The 24,677-nt window shown below is 47.5% G+C and overlaps 1 protein-coding gene across 12 annotated transcripts in view; it reads left to right on the top strand.

Annotated features, from left to right (window-relative positions):
- Window positions 1-24,677, top strand: part of CNTNAP2 (contactin associated protein 2) — a 1,124,907-nt gene that overhangs the window by 1,018,586 nt on the left and 81,644 nt on the right. For all 12 annotated transcript variants that reach the window (XR_010308041.1, XM_064169555.1, XM_064169553.1 and 9 more), the window contains 2 exons: window positions 9,802-10,020; window positions 14,741-14,977. Coding sequence is in view for 11 of the 12 variants with exons in the window: in XM_064169555.1 (XP_064025625.1) it covers window positions 9,802-10,020; window positions 14,741-14,977 (456 nt within the window). In the remaining variant the exon portion in view is untranslated. The remainder of the gene's footprint in view (window positions 1-9,801; window positions 10,021-14,740; window positions 14,978-24,677) is intronic.

Genomic DNA, 24,677 nt, shown 5'->3' with positions numbered 1-24,677 from the left:
CCTCTCCTTTTCACTCACTGCCTACAGTTCCCTTTCTGTGAATTATCTCTCACAAAAGAGACCAGAAGGTACTGCTGCTCTCGTTTAGCTCTTTAAGCTTGGGTAACTGTCATGAGATGAATGAAGACTTTCTAAGCATTGCTTCCCTCCTCCCAGGTAGCTAAGTACTTGTTGGAAGAGGGCTGCCTGCCTGGGAGGTAATAGCCATCTGAAGTTGAATTTATTGCTTCAGAAGTAAAGCAAATAGATGTTTTGTCAACCTCTGCTCTAACCATCTGATGTCTGACCTTAAGCAACTCCTTTCACATATCTTTGCTCAGGTCCTCAGTTTATGCAGGTCTAAGAATGTTATTTTTCATTCTTGACATCCACAGCTGAAAATGTCTACATCAACTAAAATACAACCCTGAAAAGTGTCAGAGTTGTTTCCAAGTGCTTATCTGCAAAACAGCTGGAGTGTAATTAGCATAACTAAAGCAACTAATAAATAGTAATGATCAGTTTTTATCTTCTTAAGGCACATTTGGCCTTTGCATGATCCTTCACGAGGAAATGTCATTTAAATGCAGTAGTTTTCATCCCCCAAAGCAGTCTAACCTGGTGTGTTAAGTACTTCTGGGTTTTCAGTTCTTACCTGGGTTTTGGCTTGTTTTGTTTTTCATAGAGGATTGGTGTTGGACAAGTGTGGCTTTTCTGGGTGTGACAGGATGAGAGGTATTGGCTTCAAGCTGCAAGATGAGATCCTGGGAGGATAATCTTCCCCAGGAGTGTGAAGAGGCACTCAAACAGGTTGCCCTGACAAATCGTGGAGGTTTCATGCCCTAAGTGTTCAAAGCCAGGCTGGATGGGCCCTTGAGCAACTTAGTGTAGCAGGGAATGTTTCTTCTCATGGAATAGTGCTTAGAACTAGATGATCTTTAAGATCTCACAGGATGATAGGGGTTGGAAAGGGACCCAAAGAGATCATCAAGTCCAACCCCCCTGCCAGAGCAGGACCATACAATCTAGCACAGATCACAGAGGGACACATCCAGACAGGCCTTGAAAGGCTCCAGAGAAGGAGACTCCACAACCTCTCTGGGGAGCCTGTTCCAGTGCTCTGTGACCCTTACAGTAAAGAAGTTCCCCCTTGTGTTGAGGCAGAACCTCCTGTGCTGCAGCTTACACCCACTGCTCCTTGTCCTATCCCAGAGAGCAGTGAGCAGAGCCTGTCTCCACTCTCCTGACCAGCCCTCAGATACTCATAAACATTTATTGAATCCACTCTAAGTCTTCTCCAGACTAAACAGCCCCAGGTCCCTCAGCCCCTCCTCATAAGCCATGTCCTTCAGTCCCCTAATCGTCCTCATAGCCCTCTGCTGGACCCTCTCCAGCAGATCCCTGTACCTCTTCAACTGGGGAGCCCAGAACTGAACACAGAATTCAAGATGAGGTCTCAGCAGGGCAGAGTAAAGGGGGAGGAGAACCTCCCTTGATCTTCTGGACACACTTCTCCTAATACACCCCAGGATCCCATTGGCCTTCTTGGCCACAGAGGCACATTGCTGTGCCATGGGTAACTTGTTAGCCATCAGGATCCCCAGCTCCCTCTCCACAGGGCTGCTCTCCAGCAGATCACCTCCCAGCCTGTACTGGTGTAGTTTGTTATTCCTCCCCAGGTGCAGGACTCTGCACTTGTCCTTGTTGAACTTGACCTGGTTCCTCTGTGCCCAGCTCTCAGCCTGTCCAGGTCTCTGGATGGCCACACAGCCTTCAACTTGGTGTTGCCAGCAAACTTGCTGAGCAGACACTCTGTGCCCTCATCACTGGCATCTCTTCCAACCCAAATGATTCTGTGACACTTTTGTTGTTGTCTGACCTGTGAACCTACAGGCAAATGTAGCCTGTGTAATGGACCCCCATGTTAAAGAGATACCTAAGTCAGTTCTAAGATAGCACAGGCACACAAAGCAGCTCTCAGCTCTGCTGGGTTTGCTCCTAGGTGCAGTGCAGGCTCCCTTTAGAACTAATTACTCCTGGCACAGCATCATGCTGATGCAGCTGTGGAGCTTCCAGAGCTACTTCATTTGGCACTTAGCTCAGGAATCACTTCAGTCTTGGGCACTGTCATTTGGTGAAATGAGTGAAGCTTTTGCTCATTAGTTCAAGAGGCCATTTCACGTGGCAATTAGATAACTGATTAGATCTTCCAGATGCTTGGGTCAATTATTGTAAATATGGTCATGACTTTTGACAACTACCTGGTTATTATCAGCCAGTCAAGCTGCACTGTCATTCCTGCCTTGCAGTCAAGCAACTCAAAGCAACAGTTTCTCTCTCCCTGAGATGTTGTTTTGATGGCTTTAATTTTCAGTTGTATCCCTTGAGAAGTGGCCTCCTCAAAGCAGGTACTCATGTTCCAGTATGGCTGGCATCAGGAGCCCTTTCCACATATTTTCAGCAGCCAGGAACAATTTATCCATGCTGTTTCAGTGTCAGCATTGTCACAGCCATCTCTCACCCCTGTGTAAATGAGGGCAGCAGGGCAGGTAATTTGGAGATGACCTTTTAGAACTGTTTTTAAACACAGCTGTCTAAGTGGGAAAGGTGAACAAGGCAGCTGCTTTCAAACCCTGGAAACCCTCCATTTTAGTCAAACTTTCTCAACTTAAAAGTGCCCAGTGCTGGGGACTCTGCCACTTCCCTAGGCAGATGATTCCACTGGCTGATTGTTCTCACTGTGAAAATGTTTCCTCTTGTGTCCAATCATAATCTTCTCAGGAGTAACTTCTGCCCATTACCCCTTGTCTTTTCCATATGACTCCTTGCAAAAATAGAGTCTCCCTCTTCTTTGCAGCCACTGCTTAAATACTGGAACATGCTGCTAAGGTCTCACCTGTGCCACCTTAGAATCATAGAATCAACCAGGATGGAAGAGACCTCCAAGATCATCCAGTCCAACCTAGCACCCAGCCCTATCCAATCAACCAGACCATGGCACTAAGTGCCTCAGCCAGGCTTTTCTTCAACACTTCCAGGCACAATGACTCCACCACCTCCCTGGGCAGCCCATTCCAATGCCAATCACTCTCTCTGTGAAGAACTTCTTCCTAACACCCAGCCTATACTTCCCCCAGCACAACTTGAGACTGTGTCCCCTTGTTCTGTTGCTGGGTGCCTGGGAGAAGAGACCAACCCCACCTGGCTACAGCCTCCCAGCAGGGAGTTGTAGACAGCAATGAGGTTCCCCCTGAGCCTCTTCTCCAGGCTGCACACCCCCAGCTCCCTCAGCCTCTCCTCATAGGATTTGTGCTCCAGGCCTTTCACCAGCTTCGTTGCCCTTCTCTGGACACCTTCCAGCACCTCAGCATCTCTACTGTGAACAAGGCCATTTTATGGGAAGGGTTCCAGTGATGACAGATACAAAACCTAATCTTGACCTTGGTGGTGGATTCCTGTGGTGGGTCAGGAACTTCCTCCCCTCCTCCCAGCAGCTTTAGATACATTTATCCTATTTATGTGTTAAGTTTGCATTCTCTTTGAATCATTTTGCTGAACTCTGCCTGCTGGATTGGGCAGTGAGCTCTTCATCAGAGGGACATTTTACAGAGAGGCTTCCCCAAAAGTTTGGAAGCTGTTGCCCTTGCAGGGGTAGAATGTTTTCAAGCTGCTTTCATGGAACAAGGGAGCAAATGGGAGGAGGAAAATGTCTTCTGGCAGGTTGTAACCTACAGTTTATAGCTTATTGTTGCATCCTGTTTTACTGCCAGGTAAGTGAGCTCTGATTCCAGCCATAACAAGCAGATCTGCTCTAAGAATGGGATTTCAGAAGGGTCTGACAGGAGTTAGCTACTATTCCCTTTGGTGCAAGTCAGCTAAAACGTCGGTGAGTCCTGGTGAAGGGTATAAAAGTACACCAGGGGAAGTAAGAGAAACAGTGCACAAGGGAGGAGATGAAGTATGTGTTTCAGAGAAAGGGAGAGAAGGAGGAAAACAAAGAGACAGGCACACAAGCCTGACTGTGGGAAGGACTGTAATCCCTCCCTCTTTTCATGTCACAGTTGATGTGTCTCAAGAAGCTTCATCTAGCATTTTGTGAGCCCCCAGCCATCTATCAGCATCTCTTTCTTTTCTGGCAGCTTCATTATAGCTAGGGATCCTAGCCTGCAATTTATCAACAAGGACCACACTAGGAAAATAAGAAGAAAAGGGACTTGAAATATGAGGAGTTCACAAAGCTGATGTGCCAGGAAAGTCTTTATCAGCTCATTTAGCCCAACCTGCCTACCAAAGGATGTAGAAGAATGCCCCTTGCCATGGGGTTGAACTTCAGAAAGCCCTGAAGGGGAGAAATGGAGCTGCACCTCAGAAGAATCACATACTGCAGTGGGTTGGAAGGGAACCTCAAAGGCCTTGTCAAAGCCCCTGCAGTGAGCAGGGACATCTCCAACTAGAACAGGTTGCTGAGGCCCCATCAAGTTTGACTTTGAATGTTTCCAGGTATGTGGCCTCAAACCCTATTTCTGGGCAACCTGTACCAGTATTTCACTACCCTCATTGTGCACAACTTTGTCCTTATGTCTAACTTAAATCCACCCTACTGTACTTTAAAACCATCATCCCTCATCCTATCACTACAAGCCCTTCTAAAAAGTCCATCCCCAGCCTTCCTGTGGGTCCCCTTCAGATACTGAAATGTACCTGTAAGGTGTCAGCAGAACCTTCTCTTCTCCAGGCTGAACAGCCCCAACTCTTTCAGCTTGTCTTCTTAGGAGAGGTGCTCCAGCATTCTCATCATCTTGGTGGCTCTCCTCTGCACCTGCTCAAGCAGGTCCATGTCTCTCTTGTATTGGAGGTCTCACCTGAGCAGAGTGACAGAATCACCTCTCTGGAGCTGCTGGCCATGCTTCTTTTGATGCAGTGCACGACGCCATCCTGGGCTGCAAGTGCACATTATTGGTTATGTCCAGCTTCTCACCAGCCAGCACCCCCTTTTCTGCAGGGCTGCTCTCATTTTCATCACCCCCCAGCTTGTACTGATATTGAGGGTTGCCCCAACCTAGGAGCAGGGCCATGCACTTTGAAGGAAGAGTCAGAACCATCAACACAGCTCACGTGCCAGACATAGAGCCTCTGCCCATCTGCAAAGCTCTGTCCATTGACAGGCTTTTCCCAGTCCATCAGTCTAGCAAATAAGCTTCCTCTCCTTTGGTCTGTGATTACATTGCTTGAGCATAGATCAGCACAGTCCATAGGTGCTGTACTGCCTTCTCTACCTGTCAGCACATCATTGGACCATCCACAGAGCTCTGATGAGAACATTATTCTGAAACATTTTCCCTTCCCTAACTCCTAAGATTAACTATGAAAATTTAATATGAATATATACAGATTGTAGTCTTATGTCAGAAGGAGTAATTGTCTTTAATATGTATGAAGTCTGTGCTAAGACTTCCAGGCAGGGAGATAGATTTCAGTTTAAAGCCCTGCATTAAGATGAGCAGTGAAGGCACAGAACTTTTGCTTGAGAGATCTCTTATTTGCCAGTTCTTTGCAGTCAGTCTTTTAAAGGAAGAGTAATTTTCCTTGAAAAAACTAGAGATGCTTCCATTTGGAAGACCAAGCGCTTGCAAACAAAGAAGTGTTCTTGCACAGGCTTTCAAAATCCTGGGCAGGCTTGTACTCAAGATACCCATGAGTAATATCAACAGTTCATAGAAGCATAGGTTCATAGAACAGTTTGGACCTTAGAGATCACCTAGTTCTGACTCCCCCACCATGGGTAGAGACAACAACCAGTAAACTAGGCTGCTCAAGGTCCTCTCTAACCTGCCCTTAAACACCTTCAGGGAGGGGGCATCTACAACCTCCCTGGGCAAACCCAGTCCAATGTCTCACCACTCTCACTGTAAAGTTCTTTCTAATATCCAGTCTAAATTTACTCTTTTTAAGCTTAATGCCATTTCTCCTTCTACTATCAATACAAGCCCTTACTAAAAGATCTTTTCTAGCCTTCTTTTAGGCCTCTCCAGGTGCTAGAAGAAGGCCATTCTAAGGTGCTTCCAATGACAACCAGATGAGAAGTCTGCTGAGGGACTCTTACTTCATAATCTTGTAGACAAATTGGTTTTGAAAAGCAATTCAGGCCTGGTAGTAAAGAAATCTGAGGCAATTCCTCAAAGCAAGAGGGAGTATTACTCACCCTCCCTGCTAAACAGACATGAACACAACATACAGCTTAAGTACTGCTCTAATTCCTAATTTGCCTGAGTTTATTGGCAGAACCACTGAAGTTGTAAGACAGAACACCATTAAAATGAAACATCTTTATTTCTTTAATGGCAAGCTTTGGCTCCTACAGATTTTCTGTCTTGTCAAGTGCAAAAGGCCAAACAGACTAAATTCATGGCTTATGAAAGGCTGTGCATTGCAGAAATGAAATTATTTAATTCAACAGAGAGCTGAAAGTACAACAGCAATAAAAAGTGCTCTTAATTTTTGCTTTAAAAATGGGCCAGTTCTGCAGAAAAACACCAAAGGTGCCAATTGTATAGTAAATTTGGGTTGAAAGAGCAGTCTCTGTTAAAACTTTATTCCCAGCCTTCCAAGCTTTCATTAAAATGTGTTTAATTCAGCCTGACATAACCTTGTGAAAACCTATTAGGCCACGTACAAAAATACATCCCCCTATTTATCAGCATTGTTAGTGCTAATGGTCATGGAGTGCTGCTCCTCTCATAGTTTAACAGCCTTGCTGAGTATTGTTTTTATCAGGCTGCTTTATTCATCCAACCTAACAAGAAACCACAACTACCTGAAGGGAGGCTGTAGCCAGGTGGGGGGTGGCCTCTTCTCCCAGGCAACCAGCAATAGAACAAGGGGACACAGTCTCAAGTTGTGCTGGGGAAAGTATAGGCTGGATGTTAGGAAGAAGTTCTTCACAAAGAGGGTGATTGGCATTGGAATGGGCTGCCCAAGTAGGTGGTGGAGGCACCATCCCTGGAGGTGTTCGAGAAGAGACTAGATGAGGCACTTAGTGCCATGGTCTAGTTGACTGGATAGGGCTGGGTGCTAGGTTGGACTGGATGATCTTGGAGGTCTCTTCCAACCTGGTTGATTCTATGATTCTCTGCTGGAGCCCTGAAACCATAGTTGGGGTACTCAGAGTTCTTTGGAAGAACTGAAAGGGTGCTGTGGCTTGTTGATTTGATATGTAAGAAAACTACATGAAATGGAACTCTTGGGTACCTGCTTTGTGAATGCCATCACTGATAATCCATTTTCTGTCACCTTATCGTGTGGTGCTTTGCCACCATCCTGTAATTCAAAACCCTAAATTATGCAATCATGGAATTGTTTTCATAGAATCAACCAGGTTGGAAGAGACCTCCAAGATCATCCAGTCCAACCTTGCACTCAGCCCTGTCCAATCAACCAGACCATGGCACTAAGTGCCTCATCCAGGCTTTCAGTGTTTTGGTGGGAAGAGCTCTCTAAGTTCCTTGATTCCACCCATCAACCGAAGACTAGCATGGCTACTAAACCATGTCCCACAATGCCATCTCCATGGTTTCTGAACACCTCCAAGAACGGTGACTTCACCATCTCTTTCAATGCCTGACCACTCTTTCAGGAAAGAAATTTGTCCTAACATCCAACCTAAACCTCCCAAGGACATTTCTTCCTGTTCTGTCGCCTGATACTAGGGAGAAGACACAGAATGCCACTTCACTCCAACTTCCTTTCAGGGAGCTGGAGACAACAACGAGGTCTTCTTTCAGCCTTCTTTTCCCCAGACTAAACAATCCCAGTTCCCTCCCTTACTATAGGAGTAAGAAAGTCAAATTTGTATGTCTTCATTCCAAAGCCACACTCCTTGTTTCACAATACCAAACTCTCCAGAATAGCCATCCCTGGAGGTGTTTCAAAGAGGCAGAGCTGTGAAGCTGAGGGACACTGTTTAGCAGCAGTCTCAGCAGAGTAGAGAGTGGTTGGACTTGATGATCTGAAGGTCTTTTGCTACCCAATGGTTTTATAATTCTGTGATTCTGTCAGTGTTGTTGTTTGCTGAGGATGACCTGGAGGAACGTTTAGTAGAGCCTAAGGGACTTTCCTAAAGCTTCTAACCAAGTTTTGAATGATCTGCTGTAAATGGAGCACTGTAATGCTTGCTAAGCAGCCATTTCTTTGTCATAGAACCATAGAATGGTTTAGGTTGGAAGAGACCTCAAAACACCTCTAGTCCTAACCCCTAGTGGGACACCTCCCACTAGAACAGGCCACTCAAGACCTCATCCAACCTGGCCTTCAACACCTCCAGGGAGAGAGCATCCACAGCCTCCCTGGGCAACCTGTGCCAGTGTCTCACCACCCTCACTGTAAAGAACCCTTTCCTAACATCTGGTTTGAATCTCTCCTCTGCCAGTTTAAACCCATTACACCTCCTCCTGTCATTACAAGACCTTGTAAATAGTCTCTCCTTCTGTAGGCCCTCTTCAGATACTAGAGGGCCACTACAAGGTCTTCTTGAAGCCTTCTCCAGGCTGAAGAGCCCCAACTCTCATAGCCTGTCAACCATGAAACATCACATAGGTCATTAAGACTGCATTATTAGTTTACTGGGAAAATTAATTACCCCCCAAAAGAGAAAAGAAATGTGAACTGCAAACTTTAGAAATCAAGAATACTGCCATTGTTTCAGGGCCTGTCGATGGTGTCTTCTATGAGCTGGTGAGCAGGTTATTACTAGCGGCAATCACAGTATCACAGTATCATCAGGGTTGGAAGAGACCTCACAGATCATCAAGTCCAACCCTTTACCACAGAGCTCAAGGCCAGACCACGGCACCAAGTGCCACGTCCAACCTTGCCTTGAACAGCCCCAGGGACGGCGACTCCACCACCTCCCCGGGCAGCCCATTCCAGTGCCCAATGACTCTCTCAGTGAAGAACTTTCTCCTCACCTCCAGCCTAAATCTTCCCTGGCGCAGCCTGAGGCTGTGTCCTCTCATTCTGGTGCTGGCCACCTGAGAGAAGAGAGCAACCTCCTCCTGGCCACAACCACCCCTCAGGTAGTTGTAGACAGCAATAAGGTCACCCCTGAGCCTTCTCTTCTCCAGGCTAACCAATCCCAGCTCCCTCAGCCTCTCCTCATAGGGCTTGTGCTCGAGGCCTCTCCCCAGCCTCATCGCCCTTCTCTGGACACACTCAAGCATCTCAATGTCCCTCCTAAACTGGGGGGCCCAGAACTGAACACAGTACTCAAGGTGTGGTCTAACCAGTGCAGAGTACAGGGGCAGAATGACCTCCCTGCTCCTGCTGACCACACCACTCCTGATGCAGGCCAGGATGCCACTGGCTCTCTTGGCCACCTGGGCACACTGCTGGCTCATGTTCAGGCGGGTATCAATCAGCACCCCCAGATCCCTCTCTGTCTGGCTGCTCTCCAGCCACTTCGACCCCAGCCTGTATCTCTCTATGGGGTTGCTGTGGCTAAAGTGCAGCACCCTGCACTTGGAGCTATTGAACCCCATCCCATTGGACTCTGCCCATCTGTCCAGGAGGCTATTGTTTCTTCTGCTTACGTCTGACAAGCCAAACTGCTTTGATTTCCCACCCTGTGCTAGAGATGCTTTTCCCAGTGGCTTCCTTGGAAACACTGTAACTCCTGCTCATGTTAAAACAAGCTGAACATGCTTACCAATTCTGAAAGGTGGTTGACCAGCATCTTGTCCTAGTGAATCCGATCCTCTCAATTTAGGCGGTAGAACCAAATTCATTTACAAGTATGTAGGATGAGTTCCCTTTTGCTTCCTCTTTCAGCTGCTGTGGAGGTTTCCTTTTCGTTTGACGTTGGAAATGGGCCTGTGGAAATCGTCGTTAGATCTCCCAGCCAGCTGAATGATGACCAGTGGCACCGAGTCAACGCCGAGAGGAACGTCAAACAGGCCAGCCTGCAGGTAGACCAGTTACCCGTGGAGATCCAGAAAGCACCCACCGAAGGACACACGCGCCTCGAGCTGTACAGCCAGCTCTATGTTGGTAAGGTGCCCTCATGTGTTCAACGCCCTGTGCCCTGCCAGCAGCAAGCTCCTGAATGTGGGACGTTACTCTCCTTAAGCACTGCATGGCGGGGGGAAGGGAAGGGAAGGGAAGGGAAGGGAAGGGAAGGGAAGGGAAGGGAAGGGAAGGGAAGGGAAGGGAAGGGAAGGGAAGGGAAGGGAAGGGAAGGGAAGGGAAGGGAAGGGAAGGGAAGGGAAGGGAAGGGAAGGGAAGGGAAGGGAAGGGAAGGGAAGGGAAGGGAAGGGAAGGGAAGGGAAGGGAAGGGAAGGGAAGGGAAGGGAAGGGAAGGGAAGGGAAGGGAAGGGAAGGGCAAAACAAGCATGTCATAATTAGAGAAATAAGATGATCGAATGAGGAAAAGCTGTTCTGTGCTGACAGGACTGGCTGAGGGAACTGGGATTGTTTGGTCTGAAAGAAAAGAGGCTGAGGGGAGACTTTCTCACTCTCTACAAGTCTCTGAAAGGAGATTGGAGCAGGGTGGATATTGGTCTCTTCTCCCAAGTAACTAGCGATAAGAGGAAATGGCCTCAAGTTGCGCCAGGTGAGGTTGAGGTTGGATATTAAGAAAAAAATTACTTGACAGAGTGATCATGCATGGGAACAGGCTGCCCAGGGACGTGGGGTAGACACCATCCCTGGAAGTGTTCAAAATCCCTGTGGGCACAGCACTTTGGTCTTAGTGGCCACAGTGATTTCAACAGTTGCACTTGATAATCTTAGAGAACTTTTCCAACCTTAATGATTCTACGATTCTAAGGGACATGGTTTAGCACCAGGCTTGGCAGAGTTAGCTAACTCTTGAACTAGATGATCTTAAAGGTCTTTTCCCACCCAAACAATCCTATGAACTTGTCATTTTTCTCTTTCCCTGTCTGCATGTCCTGGCTGGAGGTGCCAGGCAGTAGTGCCAAGCTCCTCTGCCGCTGAGCATCTCCCTCACACACAGACAAGTATTCACCAGAGAGCTTAAAAATTCTGCACTGGTCTTGCCAGCTCTGCCTGTGTCTGTAGTGCCTATCCCAGCCTCAGCAGCATTTCCAGCCTCTTTAGGTTTGATCATCACCCACCCTTTTGTGCTCATGGCTCTCACTGTGGTCTTTTCCCTTTAGTCTCAGGGGCTGTTTGCCTGTTTGACAAGTGTTACGCAAATTCATTCCCTGGAACCTAATTTTTCTGTCTGCTTTCTGGAGCTGCTGGTGCCTGCTGCATTTTGGGCAGGCTACTCCAGCAGCCCTTGTGTTTCTCTGAGTGCTATCTCCAGGACTGTGAAGTGCAGAGATGCCAAGTGCCATTAACCAGAATCACAACTGTATGAAATGTTGAGCAAAGAAGCACTTCCCAACCTCTCTATATATCTGTTAACAGAAGAGGGAAAGGAGAAGGAAAAAGACATCATCTTATTTTTTCCCCTGTGTTAGTCAGGGTTCAACATCAGAAATGAATTTGCTGAGGCACTGTGCTGTGCCCTAGCAAACAGCACAGTGTCACCACAGACTGGGTGTAATGTGGCACCAGATGTGCAGTCATTATTTACAAGCTTAAATTCTTCTTTACCACTGACTCTGGTCCCAGCAAAAGGCATTTTCAAAGGAAGCTGAAATGTGAAGTTTGTTTAAAAGAGAGAACCTTAACCTTTTAAAAGAAATACCAAGCCCTCTGCTGCAAACAGGGAGAGCTGCAGTTCTGCTGCACTCTAAGTTCTTGGGGAATTGTAACTTGTTTTTATTGGTAGGATTGAATTAAGTGTGACCCCAGCAATGTTTTGAGACATCCTAGTACCTTTACTGCCAAAACCTGAATGTCCACATCTGCACCGGGTTTTCTCTCTAAATCACATCCATCTGACATAACTCAGTGACTGAAGCACACATCTCACAGAACAGATTTAATTTAAACCCTTGCTTGGAGCCAGACAGGGAATCAATTTGAGTTGGAGTGTCCCACATGAATACCCTGAACATCAGTGACTGGAGAGTAATAACAAATAAGAATTGTTGTGGTGTCTCCTGGTCTATTTCCTGTAGAATTAAGTCTCTGCTTCCTTGGACCAGCAGAAGGATCAGTGCTGGGGCCAGTCCTGTTCAACCTCTTCATCAGTGACACTGATGAGGGCACAGAGTGTCTGCTCAGCAAGTTTGCTGATGACACCAAGCTGGGAGGCTTGGCTGAGACAGCTGAAGGCTGTGTGGCCATCTAGAGACCTGGACAGGCTGAGAGCTGGGCACAGAGGAACCAGGTCAAGTTCAACAAGGACAAATGCAGAGTCCTGCACCTGGGGAGGAATAAAAAACTGCACCAGTACAGGCTGGAAGGGGATCTGCTGGAAAGCAGCCCTGTGGAAAGGGAGATGGGGGGTCCTGGTGGCTAACAAGTTACCCACGGCACAGCAATGTGCCCCTGTGGCCAAGAAGGCCAAAGGGATCCTGGGGTGTATTAGGAGGATTGTGTCCAGAAGATCAAGGGAGGTTCTCCTCCCCCTCTACTCTGCCCTGCTGAGACTCCATCTTGAGTGCTGCCTTCAGTTTTGGGCTCCCCAGTTGAAGAGGGACAGGGGTCTGCTGGAGAGGGTCCAGTTGAGAGCTACAAGGATCATTAGGGGACAGGAGGCATGGCTTATGAGGAGAGGCTGAGGGACCTGGGGCTGTTTAGTCTGAAGACTTAGAGGGGATTTGATAAATGTTTGTAAGTGTCTGAAGGCTGCCAGGAGTGGGGGGACAGGCTCTGCTCACTGCTCCCTGGGAGCCTTTCAAGGCCTGTCTGGATGTGTTCCTCTGTGATCTGTGTTAGATAGCATTGTCCTGCTCTGGCAGGTGGGTTCAACTCAATGATCTCTTTGGGTCCATTCCAACCCCTAACATTCTATGATCCTACAAGAGTTATGATGTCTTCATGTCCTAGGGGCTAGGACAATCACCAGGGAGAGAAGGCAATCACATATGTTGTGTTTTTTATCCATCACGGCAGTGTATATCGCAAAATCGCCAGCATGGTAGGGGTTGGAAGGGACCTCTGGGGAGTCCACCCTGTCTGCTAGTGCATGGTCACCCACAGCAGGCGTCCCAGGATCAGAACATCCAGGTAGGTTTAGAATCTCTCCAGAGGAGGAGACTCCACAGCCTCTCTGGGCAGCCTGCTCCAAGGCTCCTGCACCCTCAGAGCAAAGAAGTTTTTCCTCATGTTTGGATGGATCTTCCTGTGTTCTAGTTGGTATCCACTGCCCCTTCTCTGTCACCTCTCTACATTTACACAGAACAGAACAGCAGAACACTCTGCCCTGTGCTCTTGTCAGAGGCTGAGCACTGTCTCCTTTCACTCCAAACCATCCAGTTACCAGCAGCTAATTTGAATCAGCCCTTTCTCACTGCTCTGTATTTAGTCTTCTTCCCCACTCAGGTAAATGTCAGCCTTAGTGCTCTGCAGCGCCAAGCACTCAGATCTCCATGGGGTACTTCACTGCCCATGGCACTGTAGTAATCAGAGATGAGAGGAGGAGGATGTGGAATAGTGACAGCCACTCGTTGTTATTTGCTTATTGTAAGGCTTTTTTGTTTCTAATCCAGCCCTAGGTAAGACTTTTCCAGCTGAAATCCCATTTTCAGCAAGTGCTTCCTGGGGTGGGAGCAGGGAGGGAGGGTGGAAAGCATAGTCCATGCTGACTGCTAAGAGAAGCCATCTCAACGCACATGTACAGATGTCACACGCTTGAGACAGAGATTGTCCCCCTGGACTCAGCACTGCTGAGACCACACCTTGAGTACTTGGTTCAGTTTGAGGGCCTTCTCTACAAGAAGGATATTGAGGTGCTGGAGCAAGTCCAGAGAAGGGCAGCAAAGCTGGCGAAGGGTCTGGAGAACAGGGCTGGTGAGGAGCAGCTGAGGGAACTGGGATGTAGTCTGCAGAAGAGGAGGCTGAAGGGAGACCTCACTGCTCTCCACAACTCCCTGAAAGACGGTTGGAGTCATGTAGGAGGGAGGTCTCCTCTCTCAAGAAACAGCCTCGAGTTGTGCCTGGGGAGGTTTAGGTTGAACATTGCGAACAACTTCTTCCCCAGAGGAGTTGTCAGGACCTGGAACAGGCTTCTCAGGGAAGTGCTGGAGGCCCCATCCCTGGGAGTGTTAAAAGATGCAGAGATGTGGTAGTTTTTGAGGTAGCTGTAGAAGGTGATGAGGTCTTCTTTCAGCCTTCTCTTCTGAAAACTAAACAACCCCAGTTTCCTCAGCTGTTGTTCACAGGACTTGTGTTCAAGGCCCTTCACCAGCTTAGTTTCTCTTCTCTGGAACCCCTCCAGAACCTTGATGTCCTTCTTGGAGAGGGGGGTCCAAATCTGAACCAGATATTTGAGGTATGGCTTCCCCATTGCTGAGTAAAGAGGGACAATAGGATCATAGAATCACAGAATTATTTGGCTTGGAAAAGACCTCTAAGATCACTGAATCCCAAGTGCCAACCTAAGACCACCATCGCCATTAAACCATGCCTCAAAGCGCCATGTCCACATGAACACCTCCAGGCATTGTGACTCCACCACCTCCCAGTCACTGAGTAGAGGGACACAATTATCGTTAGGATAAGGCCATTCCTTGCCTTCACACAGAAACTGTTCCTTTCCAGCTGTTGTCACAAGCTTAGCAGGATGTTTCATGTAAGGCAACAGCAGTGGAACCTGTCTGATGCTGCCTGATGGCTTTCCCTGTCTCAGGTGCTGCAGGAGGCCAGCGAGGGTTCCTGGGTTGCATTCGTTCGCTGAGGATGAATGGGGTGACGCTGGACCTGGAAGAGAGAGCCAAAGTGACGCCCGGGGTGAAGCCTGGCTGCTCTGGCCACTGCACGAGCTACGGCATGTACTGCGCCAACGGCGGCAAGTGCGTCGAGAAGTACAACGGCTACTCCTGCGACTGCTCCGCAACTGCCTACGACGGACCCTTCTGCATCAAAGGTGAGCGCTGCGGCGCGGGGCACGGTGCAGGGCACAGTGCAGGGCCGCTGTCTGCCCCGGCACAGGCGCGCAGCACAGCCGTGCTTCAGCTCCTGCTGACCAAACGGATAAGGCAAACGATACACCTGGCATTTAAAGGTGGTGTCTGCAGGTCGTCCCTCTCGTTAGCACTAATATATGTTACCTATGTGTGCTGCTTTAAGGCTGGGCTGTGTTAGAAGGGCTGTGGCTAGTAGGGCTAGAGAGGTTCTCCTACCCCTCCACTCTCCCCTGATGAGGCCACATCTGGTGTAGTGTGTCCAGTTCTGGACCTCCCAGTTCAGGAGGGACACAGAACTGCTTGAGTTGGATGTGGCACTTGGTGCCATGGTCTAGCCTTGAGCTCTGTGGTAAAGGGTTGGACTTGATGATCTGTGAGGTCTCTTCCAACCCTGATAATACTGTGATACTGTGAGAGAGTCCAGCACAGAGCCACAAAGATGACTGAAGGAATGGAACATGTCTCTTATGAGGAGAGCCTGAGGGAGCTGGGGCTCTTGAGCCTGGAGAAGACTGAGAAGTGACCTCATTCATGGTTATAAATATGTAAAGGGTGAGTGCCAGGAGGATGGAGCCAGGCTCTGCTGGGTGAAGCCCAGGACAAGGGGCAGTGGGTGGAAGTTGAGGCATAGGAAGTTCCATGTGAACATGTAGGAGGAATTTTTATCAGTGAGGGTGACAGAAGACTGGAACAGGCTACCCAGGGGGGTTGTGGAGTCTCCCTCTCCAGAGATATTCAAAACTTGCCTGTATGTGCTCCTGTGTGATCTGGTATAGGTGATCCAGCTCTGGCAGGGGCGTTGGACTGGATGATCATTCGAGGTCCCTTCCAGGCCCTGACATTCTGTGGTTCTGTGATTGATGGGAATGTTCTAATGAGAGAAATTAGGTCATTGGTTATGAAAGAAAAGCACTGATAAAGTCTACATCATTCCCTGGCAATTTGTCCTTTTGCCTCAGAGCCCTTACTCCTTTCACTTCTCCATCTCTCCGCTCTAATATCTCCACTAACAGATAACAAGTAAGCTTTGCTGATTGTTTGTCTGTCTGGGAGACAGAGGGTGGCTTTGAGCTCTCTCTGAGCTTCTTTTCTTTGTCTGGGAGGGAGTTTGGATTTCTATAGTATTTCTAACCTGTACATAACTGTAAATACTTGTAAATGTGGTGTGGGTATATGCTTGTAAATATAGCTTTATCTCACTTGCCAGCTGCCTGAGCTGGTCTGGGAAATTTCAGTAGTGATGGGGAGGGCTTTCAAAACCCACTACACTATGGCAATCAAGCTCTCTATAATTCCCTGAAAGGAGGTTGGAGCCAGGTGGGTGCTGGTCTCTTCTCCATAGTAACAAGTCACAGGATGAGAGGAAATAGCTTGAAATTGCTCTGGTGGAAGTTTAGGTTTGGGTATTAGGGAAAAATGTCTTTACTTCACAAGTGGCCAGGCACTGCAACAGGCTGCCCAGGGAGGTGGTGGAGTCACCATCCCTGGAGGTGTTCAAGAAATGTGTGGCCATGGCACATGCAGACAGTTTAATGGCTGTGGTGGTGTTTGTTTGGTGGCTGGACTCGATGATCTTACACATCTTTTCTAACCAAAAGCATTCTGTAGTTCTATGTTTATATTTGTTTTAATAGACTTCTAATAGACATAGCTAGATTGTAAGAAGGCTGTAGTTGAGTAGAGTAAATCTGAAGACAGGTAAGTTACATGTGAGACAATGTTCTCAAACACTGGAACAGGCTCCCCAGGGAGGTGGCTGAATCTCCATCCCTGGAGGTGTTTCAAAGAGGATGAGATGCAGTGCTGAGAGACATGGTTTAAAGCCACACTTTGGGGAGTTAGACAGTGGTCGCACTTGATGATCTTAAAGGTCTTTTCCAAAGGAATATTACTTTTTAACCTGCACCACTGGATGCTGTGATGTTGGGTGAGTCTGAGAGAAGCAGAGCTGGGTGGCTCTCAGGTGAGTTGTTAACCCCACTAGGAAACCATGGCAGTTGCCAAGAAATAACAGGGTTAGTGCTTTGCTCCACAGATTACGACTAAGTTTCATTATGCTGCTCCCTTGAGTAAATCCTCCAGGGCTAGGCAGGTCTGTTGATTTGGTAATCAATGGGACCTGACTTTTCAAGTCATCACATTCAAACCGATACAAGATGCTACCAGAAAAATGCACTCCTCAGCAGGAGTGACAGGTGACACAATATCATACCTTTTAATATGCCTTGCCATTGATTTGATTTTGTCACAGGAAGCTTTTCTCATTCAGAAGCTCCATTTTGATATTCAAGTCACTTCTCCATGGTAAATCGTTGGGGTTGTTTACAAACGGAAACTGCTGGTAGAGCTGGAAAATCAAAGAGGAAAAAACCATCATTTCTGGGCAGACTGGAGCAATGGGCTGAGGTCAGCCATGTGCAGTTTAACAAGGCCAAGTGCTGGGTCCTGCACCTGGGTCATAACAATCCCATGCAGTGACACAGGATGGCACAGAGTGGCTGGAAAGCTGCCCTGAAGAAAAGGGCCTGAAGGAGCAGGCTGGCAGTGGCTGAACACAAGTGATGGTGTGCCAAGAAGGCTGACAGCATCCTACATCCTACTCTGTCTCAGCAGTAATGTTGACCAGCAGGACCTGGGAAGTGATCACCTCCCTGTACTCAGTATTGCTGAGGCCACTCCTTGAATACTGGGTTCACTCCAAGAACAACACTGAGGTGCTGGAGCATGTCCAGAGAAGGACAAAGAAGCTGGTGAAGGGTCTGGAGAACAGGTCTGGAGAGGGTCAGGTGTGAGAACTATGGTTGTTTAGTCTGCAGAAAAGTAGGCTGAGGGGAGAGCTTCTTGCTCTCCATGACTCCCCGAAAGAAGGTCATCGTGAAGTGAGTGTTGGAAATGGCCTCAGGCTGGACTAGAGGAGGTTTAGAATGAATACTAGGAAAAAAATTATTTGCTGAAAGAGTGGTCAGGAATTGGAACAGGCTGTTCAAGGAGGTGGTAGAGTCACTGTCCCTGGAGGTGTTTAAAAAAGCCTGTAGGCATGGCACTTTGGGATATGACTTAACAGCCGTGGTGGTGCAGGGTTGACAGTTGGACCTGATAGTCTTAGAAATCTTTTCTAACCAAAATGGTTCTGTGATGCCACAAGGACATCACCATACAATGGTCCATACACAACAGACACAATCAAAGCTGCCCTCGCATCCTGTGGAGTCTTTAGCCAATGAAATCCCTCCTCAGAGCTACTGACTGATGACTAACAAGAAGTTGAATTGTCTCATTAGCTGATTGTCTCTTATTAGCTGATGTCCCCAGTGTGACTTATGTGGAAGTGACCCACGAATGACACCATTATTTATTTATTTTGAACAAGGGCAAACTAAAGTCCCAAAATTCAGTCTTGACTTGTGTTTTAACTCTGTTTTTTTGTTTTGTCTTTGGGGCATATTCACTTGGCTTCAATTCTTTTACAGCTCAGAGAAATTGTTTTCTGCAGTGGCACAGATTGCTTTCTGACCTTTCCCTGTCCTTTGTTTAAGCATCAGTTCTCTTCCACCCCCCCACCCCCAGCTGTCCTATCAGCATTAAAGCACTGCTGAGAGAACACTTAAAAGTTTGTTTCTTTAAAAAAACACCAAACCCAACAAGCTCTTCCCTTCAAACCAACAAAGGAGTGAAGGTCAAATGCAGAAGTGGCTTGTGGAGAGCATGTGGCAGAACTATGATGTGAGGGATCCCCCATGGAGGAGTTCCTCCTCTGAGTACTGAAGTGCTGTGGATCCACAGTAGCATAAGGAAATGCCTGCTACCAAGAGAGTGTGGCCAAAGAGCACTGAACTAGCTGGTGCTGGGACTCATGTGCTTTCAGCTGTGCTGGAAGGGTGAATTCAAAGCCTCCCACTTTTTGTGCAGCTACTTGCTTTGCACCAACAAACACTAAGGAGGTGAGTCCAGTACTGGACACACTTCTTTCTGTCTTTCAGGCAAAGTTCAGATTTAGAGTGTGAACTCTTGGGGTCCTTGTGCCAGTGCCTAGCCTGAGCTCCTTCACAGAATCATACAATGCTGTTATCATAGAACGCACTGGCTTGGAAGGGACCTCTCCAGGACGTCTAGTTCAGCTCCCCAGCAGTAAGCAGGCATGACCCCAACTCTATCAGGTAGCCTAGAGTCCCATCAAGCCTGACCTTGAATGTGTCCAAGGATAAGGTTTCCACCTCCTCTCTGGGAACCTATGGCAGTGTTCCACCACCCTTGCAGTAAAGAACTTCATCTGTTTTTATACTGGCGTGAGCTCTGAAAGCCCTTAAAGGGGTATTGGCGTGGTCAGATTTCCTTCTTTTATGGTTCCCTTCTCTGCCTCAAAGAAGAACATCTATTTTTTACTAGGCTGAGTGGATGCAAAATGAACAGATCTGGTTCTGTGGCACATGGGTGAGGCAGCTCTGCCCCCTTCTAAATACAAGACTGACACTTGACCATCTCTAGATTCTGCCCCGGTAACACCCACTCAATTCTCTTTGTTTTGCTGGTGGAAAGTCACAGAGTTGTGATGGTTCAAGTGCTTTTAGGTGACAAACAGCTATGTTTTCATTGTTCATAATCCCAGGAACTGGAAAATCAAGTCAACATTCAACACTATCAAAAACCAGATGAATATGAGCTACTGTCTGCCCAGGTGGCCAAAAAGGCCAACAGCATCCAGGCTTTGGTCAGCAATAGCATGGCCAGCAGGAGCAGGGAAGTGACTGTGCCACACTCTCAGCACTTATGAGGCCACACCTTGAGCACTGGGCTACAAGGACACTGAGGGGCTGGAGTGTGTCCAGAGGACAACAAAGCTGGCAAAAGGCCTGGAGAAGAGGTCTGGTGAGGAGCAGCTGAGGGAACTGCAGTTGTTTAGTCTAGAGAACCAGGCAGGGGTCAGTCTCTTCTCCCTTGTGACAAGTGACAGGACAAGAGGAATAACCTCAAATTGCACCAGAGGAGGTTTAGGTTGGATATTAGAAGAAAGTTCTTGTCTGAAAGAGTTCTCAGACACTGGAACAGGCTGCCCAGGGGAGAAGCCATTGAAGCCCCATCCCTGGAGGTGTTTCAAAGACACAGAAATGCTGAGGGGCATGTTTTAGCCCCAGATTTGGTAGAGTTAGTTCACAGTTGGACTTGATCTTTTCCAACTGAAATGATTCTGTGATTCTGTTTCTTTTCCACCTCCAAAAACATTCTGCTGTGCACAGCAGGATCATGATCTGTCAGATATTTTTCTTCAGCTGGAAGTGTTACGCTTCCCAGCTGATAAGTCTGAATGTTCCAGAAAGGTTTTTCTTCCTGTAGATCAAACCTCAGGACCTGGATTTTAGCCTCTATTGAGTAAATGTAGAGACATTCACAAAACCCCCCCCAAAAATATACATATCACTAAATCACAGAATCAATAAGGTTGGAAAAGACCTTCAAGAGCATCAAGTCCAACCTATCACCCAACATTATCTAATCAACTAAGCCATGGCACCAAGCACCACATCCAATCTCTTTTTAAACACTTCCAGGAACAGGGACTCCACCACCTCCCTGGGCAGCCCATTCCAATGCCAATCACTCTTACTACAAAGAACTTCTGCCTAACATCCAGCCTAAACTTCCCTTGGCACAGCTTGAGACTGGGTCCCCTGATTCTGTCACTGACTGTCTGGGAGAAGAGACCAACCCCCACCTGGCTACAACCTTCTTTCAGGTAGACAGTGATAAGGTCCCCCCTGAGCCTCCTCTTCTCCAGACTTAGCAACCTCAGCTCCCTCAAAGGGCTTGTGCATACACACACACTCTGCAGAGCTCTGCTGTCTGCCTTATTCAGTATGCAGGGTTGTGTTCTAGTGCTTTGAAAATTGCATTTCACTTAAGCTGCAAGAATTCTTTTCTTGGAAAGAAACATTGCATCTTTTTTCTTTCCTTTCTGAAGCAAAGCAAACCTTCCTCACACCATTTACATATCTCAAAGAGATATCAACCTAAGCTGAACTTGTCAGCCTGCATACAGTATCACACTATGCATGATAAACTACAAGTAATATGTAAGGACATCTTACTTTGTGTAAAGAAAGCAAATAAATCAAGGCAATACGTTAAAAAATACTAAGTCCTGGCTCAGAAAATACAATGGAACTTGCAATTTCTGTGTCAGCTAACTTCAAGAAGCCTGTTCTGGTGTCATTGCTTTACTCACTGCAGATGTTCTGTGAAAGATGAGTAGAATCTTAGCATAATTTGGGTTGGAAAAGACCTTTAAGACCCTCCAGTCTAACCTGTCCAAAGCCAAGGCAGAGATTTGAGGTTCTTGCACCAAACAGCTATGTGCAATATTTACACACCTGCAGGCTCCTAAAGTGGTGTTACTGGCACCTCACAAGCTGGTAAGGTCTTTGTCCTTACAGTAGCTCTGTGAGGTGAGAAGATGTTTTTATTATGGTAATGCAGAAAGCAAGCAAGATAATGAGGGAAGCAAGGAACTGCTCACTTTTCAAGTGGATACCTGTGGTACAGGGAGGAGTTGAAGTCAGATCTCACCTATCAAACTTGTCACTCTGAATACTCATCAAGGGAGCATTCAACTCTAATAACAGGTTTGCCTAAGGAGCACCTCCAAAGACTCCCCATCAGGAAACCATGAAACCTGTCTGTTGTGTATTTGACATTGCATTTTTCTTCATCTATTCACGTTCATGTGATGGGGGGTTAACCATTCTGGATATTTCCATTAGAATGGGAGATGGCTTTTCATTCAGGTGCAGCAGAGAATACACAGTGCAGGTTGCCATTCCCTTATTCTGAGCCAGCTGTGCTAGCCATTCAAACAGCTGCAGCTATAGAGAGATCTACAGTAACTTCCTATCACTGCAGAGTGGACTGCAGCTGTGGTTTTCCTTGGCATGTCCAGGTATAGCAAGATGGAATAAAAGGGAGCTGCTTTACAGAGCTATTGCAAAAGAAGGTTCAGAGCCCAGGCTTGCTTTGGTATGCCAAAATGCTTCCTGGCAGAATCTACCTGTCGACACTGGCTAAGGAGACTTGAGGGTGTACTGACTCAGGTGGCTTAATCCCATCCTGCATGGTACTCATCCTGTTCTGCTCAAACTTTGCATGGATTTATGACTGAGCCCCACAGTGTCACTGGTGTGCTTTATTATACATATCACAGAATCCCAGCTTGGGGAGGCTTGAAAGAAACCTCTAGGCATCATCTAGTCCAACCACCCTGCTAAAGCAGGGTCAGCCATGGCAGGTTGCCCAGGATCACGATGCCTAGGTGGGTTTGGAATCTCTCTGGAGGAGGAGACTCCACAGCCTCTCTGGGCAGCTCGCTGCAGGGTTCCATCACCCTCACAGCAAAGTTTCTCATCTTCAGATGGAACCTCCTGGGTTCCAGTTTGTGCCCATTGGCCCTTGTCCTGAAAAGAGCCCGACCCCCACCCTTTATTGATCAGCACTCAGAAGATCCCCTCTGATTCTGCTCTTGTCCAGGCTAAACAGCCCCAGGCCTCTCAGCCTCTCCTCACATAGCTGCTCCAGTGCCCTCATCCTCTTTGTAGCCTCCACTGGACTCTCTCCAGCAGTTCCCCTTCTTTCTTGAACTGGGGAGCCCAGAATCAGATCCAGTACTCCAGATGTGGCCTCAGTAGGTCTGAGTAGAGGAGGAGGAGAACCTCCCTCCATATGCTGGTCACACGTATAGAATAATCGAATGGTCTAGGTTGAAAAGGACCTCTGAAGGTCCTCAACTATATCAGGCTGCCCAGAGCCTGATATGCTCCAATTCTGATGGTCATTTGTTACAGCTTTTTCCAAACTCAGTACTGATATATTCATGTGGACAAAGTGACTCCTCAGTGGATTTGTATTCTCTAGAGTCCATTGCTACATCTTTGGTATTTTACCCCACATGCTGCAAATTCAAATGTGCATCACAACTTATGATGGCAATGGCAGTTAGAACAAAAGACCTGGGGGTGTAGCACAGACCCCTTAAATCCCCATTTCATGGTTTCACAAACTAAACACTGTGAGTCAGAATGCAGAAGCAAACAGCGAGTGAGCTAACCTGGCAATGATTAAGAATTACCATCCTTGCAGCTCTCAGAGAAATTCTCTCCCAGAGAAAGAGCTGTGAGATTCTGACCCTTGTACTGGTGCCCTATGACCAAGATGGAGTGCCATAAACAGCATTAATCTTTTTGACCATAGCCTGGAAGCAGCTGCACTTTATGGTGCTCTCTAGCAGATTTATAGCCACCAGCCAGACAAGCAAGCTCTAGTGACTCTGTAGCCAACATTCATAACTACATGAGAAATCAAAGAGGAAAGAAAATTATCATAGAGTCATAGGATCATTATGGTTGGAAAAGACTTCTAAGCTCATCAAATCCAACTGTCAACCAAAGACCACCACGGCCATTAAGCCTTATCCTCAGGTACCATGTCCATGCAGTTCCTGAACACCTCCAGGGATAGTGACACCTCTGTGGGCAGCCTGTTCCAGTGCCTGACCACTCGATCAGAAATGAAACTTTTCCTAATCTCCAACCTAAACCTCCCCTGGCACAATTTCAGGCTACTCCCTCCCATTCTATCACCTGATAGTAGGGAGAAGAGGCCAACTCCCACCTCACTACACCCTCCTTCCAGGGAGATGTCGAGAGCCAGAAGGTCTTCCCACACCATCCTCCTCTCCAGACTAAACAATCTCAGTTCCTTCATCTGCTCCTCACAAGATCTGTTGTCCAGACCCTTCACCATCTTTGCTGTGTCAGGAAAGAGGATTTGTTCAACTGTCTTCATTGCCTGAACTGTTTTTGTGCATGCATCAAGTGCTAGAACATCTCCAGTGATGGTCCTTGCTTGGGATTCTGAAAATACTCTTCCTTACAGCCACGGAGGACAACACTGACTACTGTCAAGCAGCATCACAGTGCATTCTTATACTGAACATGAGGAGAATCAATGAGGCTTTTAAAAAGACCTCCAGACAGGACATGATTATAGCTGCAAGAAGGCATTTCAGTCAGCTTTGTGAAACAAGAGAAGGGAAGCTTTCTCTGCTGCAGCACTCGTGTCCCTGGCCAGGCTTCATAGTTATCAAGACTTTGTCTCCACTTTGCTCAGGGCAGTTGCTCTACTGTTACTGCTCATTAAAACTGCTTTGAAGACCCAGCCTCAAAAAGGCCAACTAGAGTCATAGCAGAGGATTTGCCTGCACTGCATTCTCCTTGTTCTCCAGGTAAAGGGTGACACAAACCAGGTCTTGTACCAGGTCTCCCAGAGGTAGGACAAGGGCCAATGGGCACAAACTGGAACCCAGAAGGTTCCATCTGAACATAAGAAACTTTGCTGTGCAGGTGCTGGAGCTGTGGAGCAGGCTGCCCAGAGAGGTTGTGAGGTCTCCCTCTCTGGAGAGATTCCAAACCCACCTGGACATTGTGATCCTGTGCAACCTGCTGTTGATGACCCTGCTTCAGCAGGGTGGTTGGGTTAGATGATTCTCAGAGGTCTCTTCCAGCCCCCACTATATCCTGTGATTCTGTGAAGGACTGCCACAGGAAGCCAAAGCAGCAACCCTTACTAGATGTGGTAGGTTATATACTACCAATGGTAGGCAACTGTGCTGTGATT

This window comes from Pogoniulus pusillus, chromosome 32, assembly GCF_015220805.1.
Source record: "Pogoniulus pusillus isolate bPogPus1 chromosome 32, bPogPus1.pri, whole genome shotgun sequence".
NCBI classification, from domain to species: Eukaryota; Metazoa; Chordata; class Aves; order Piciformes; family Lybiidae; genus Pogoniulus; species Pogoniulus pusillus.
Note: the sequence above shows the minus strand (reverse complement) of the source record. Positions and strands in the feature narration are given on the sequence as shown.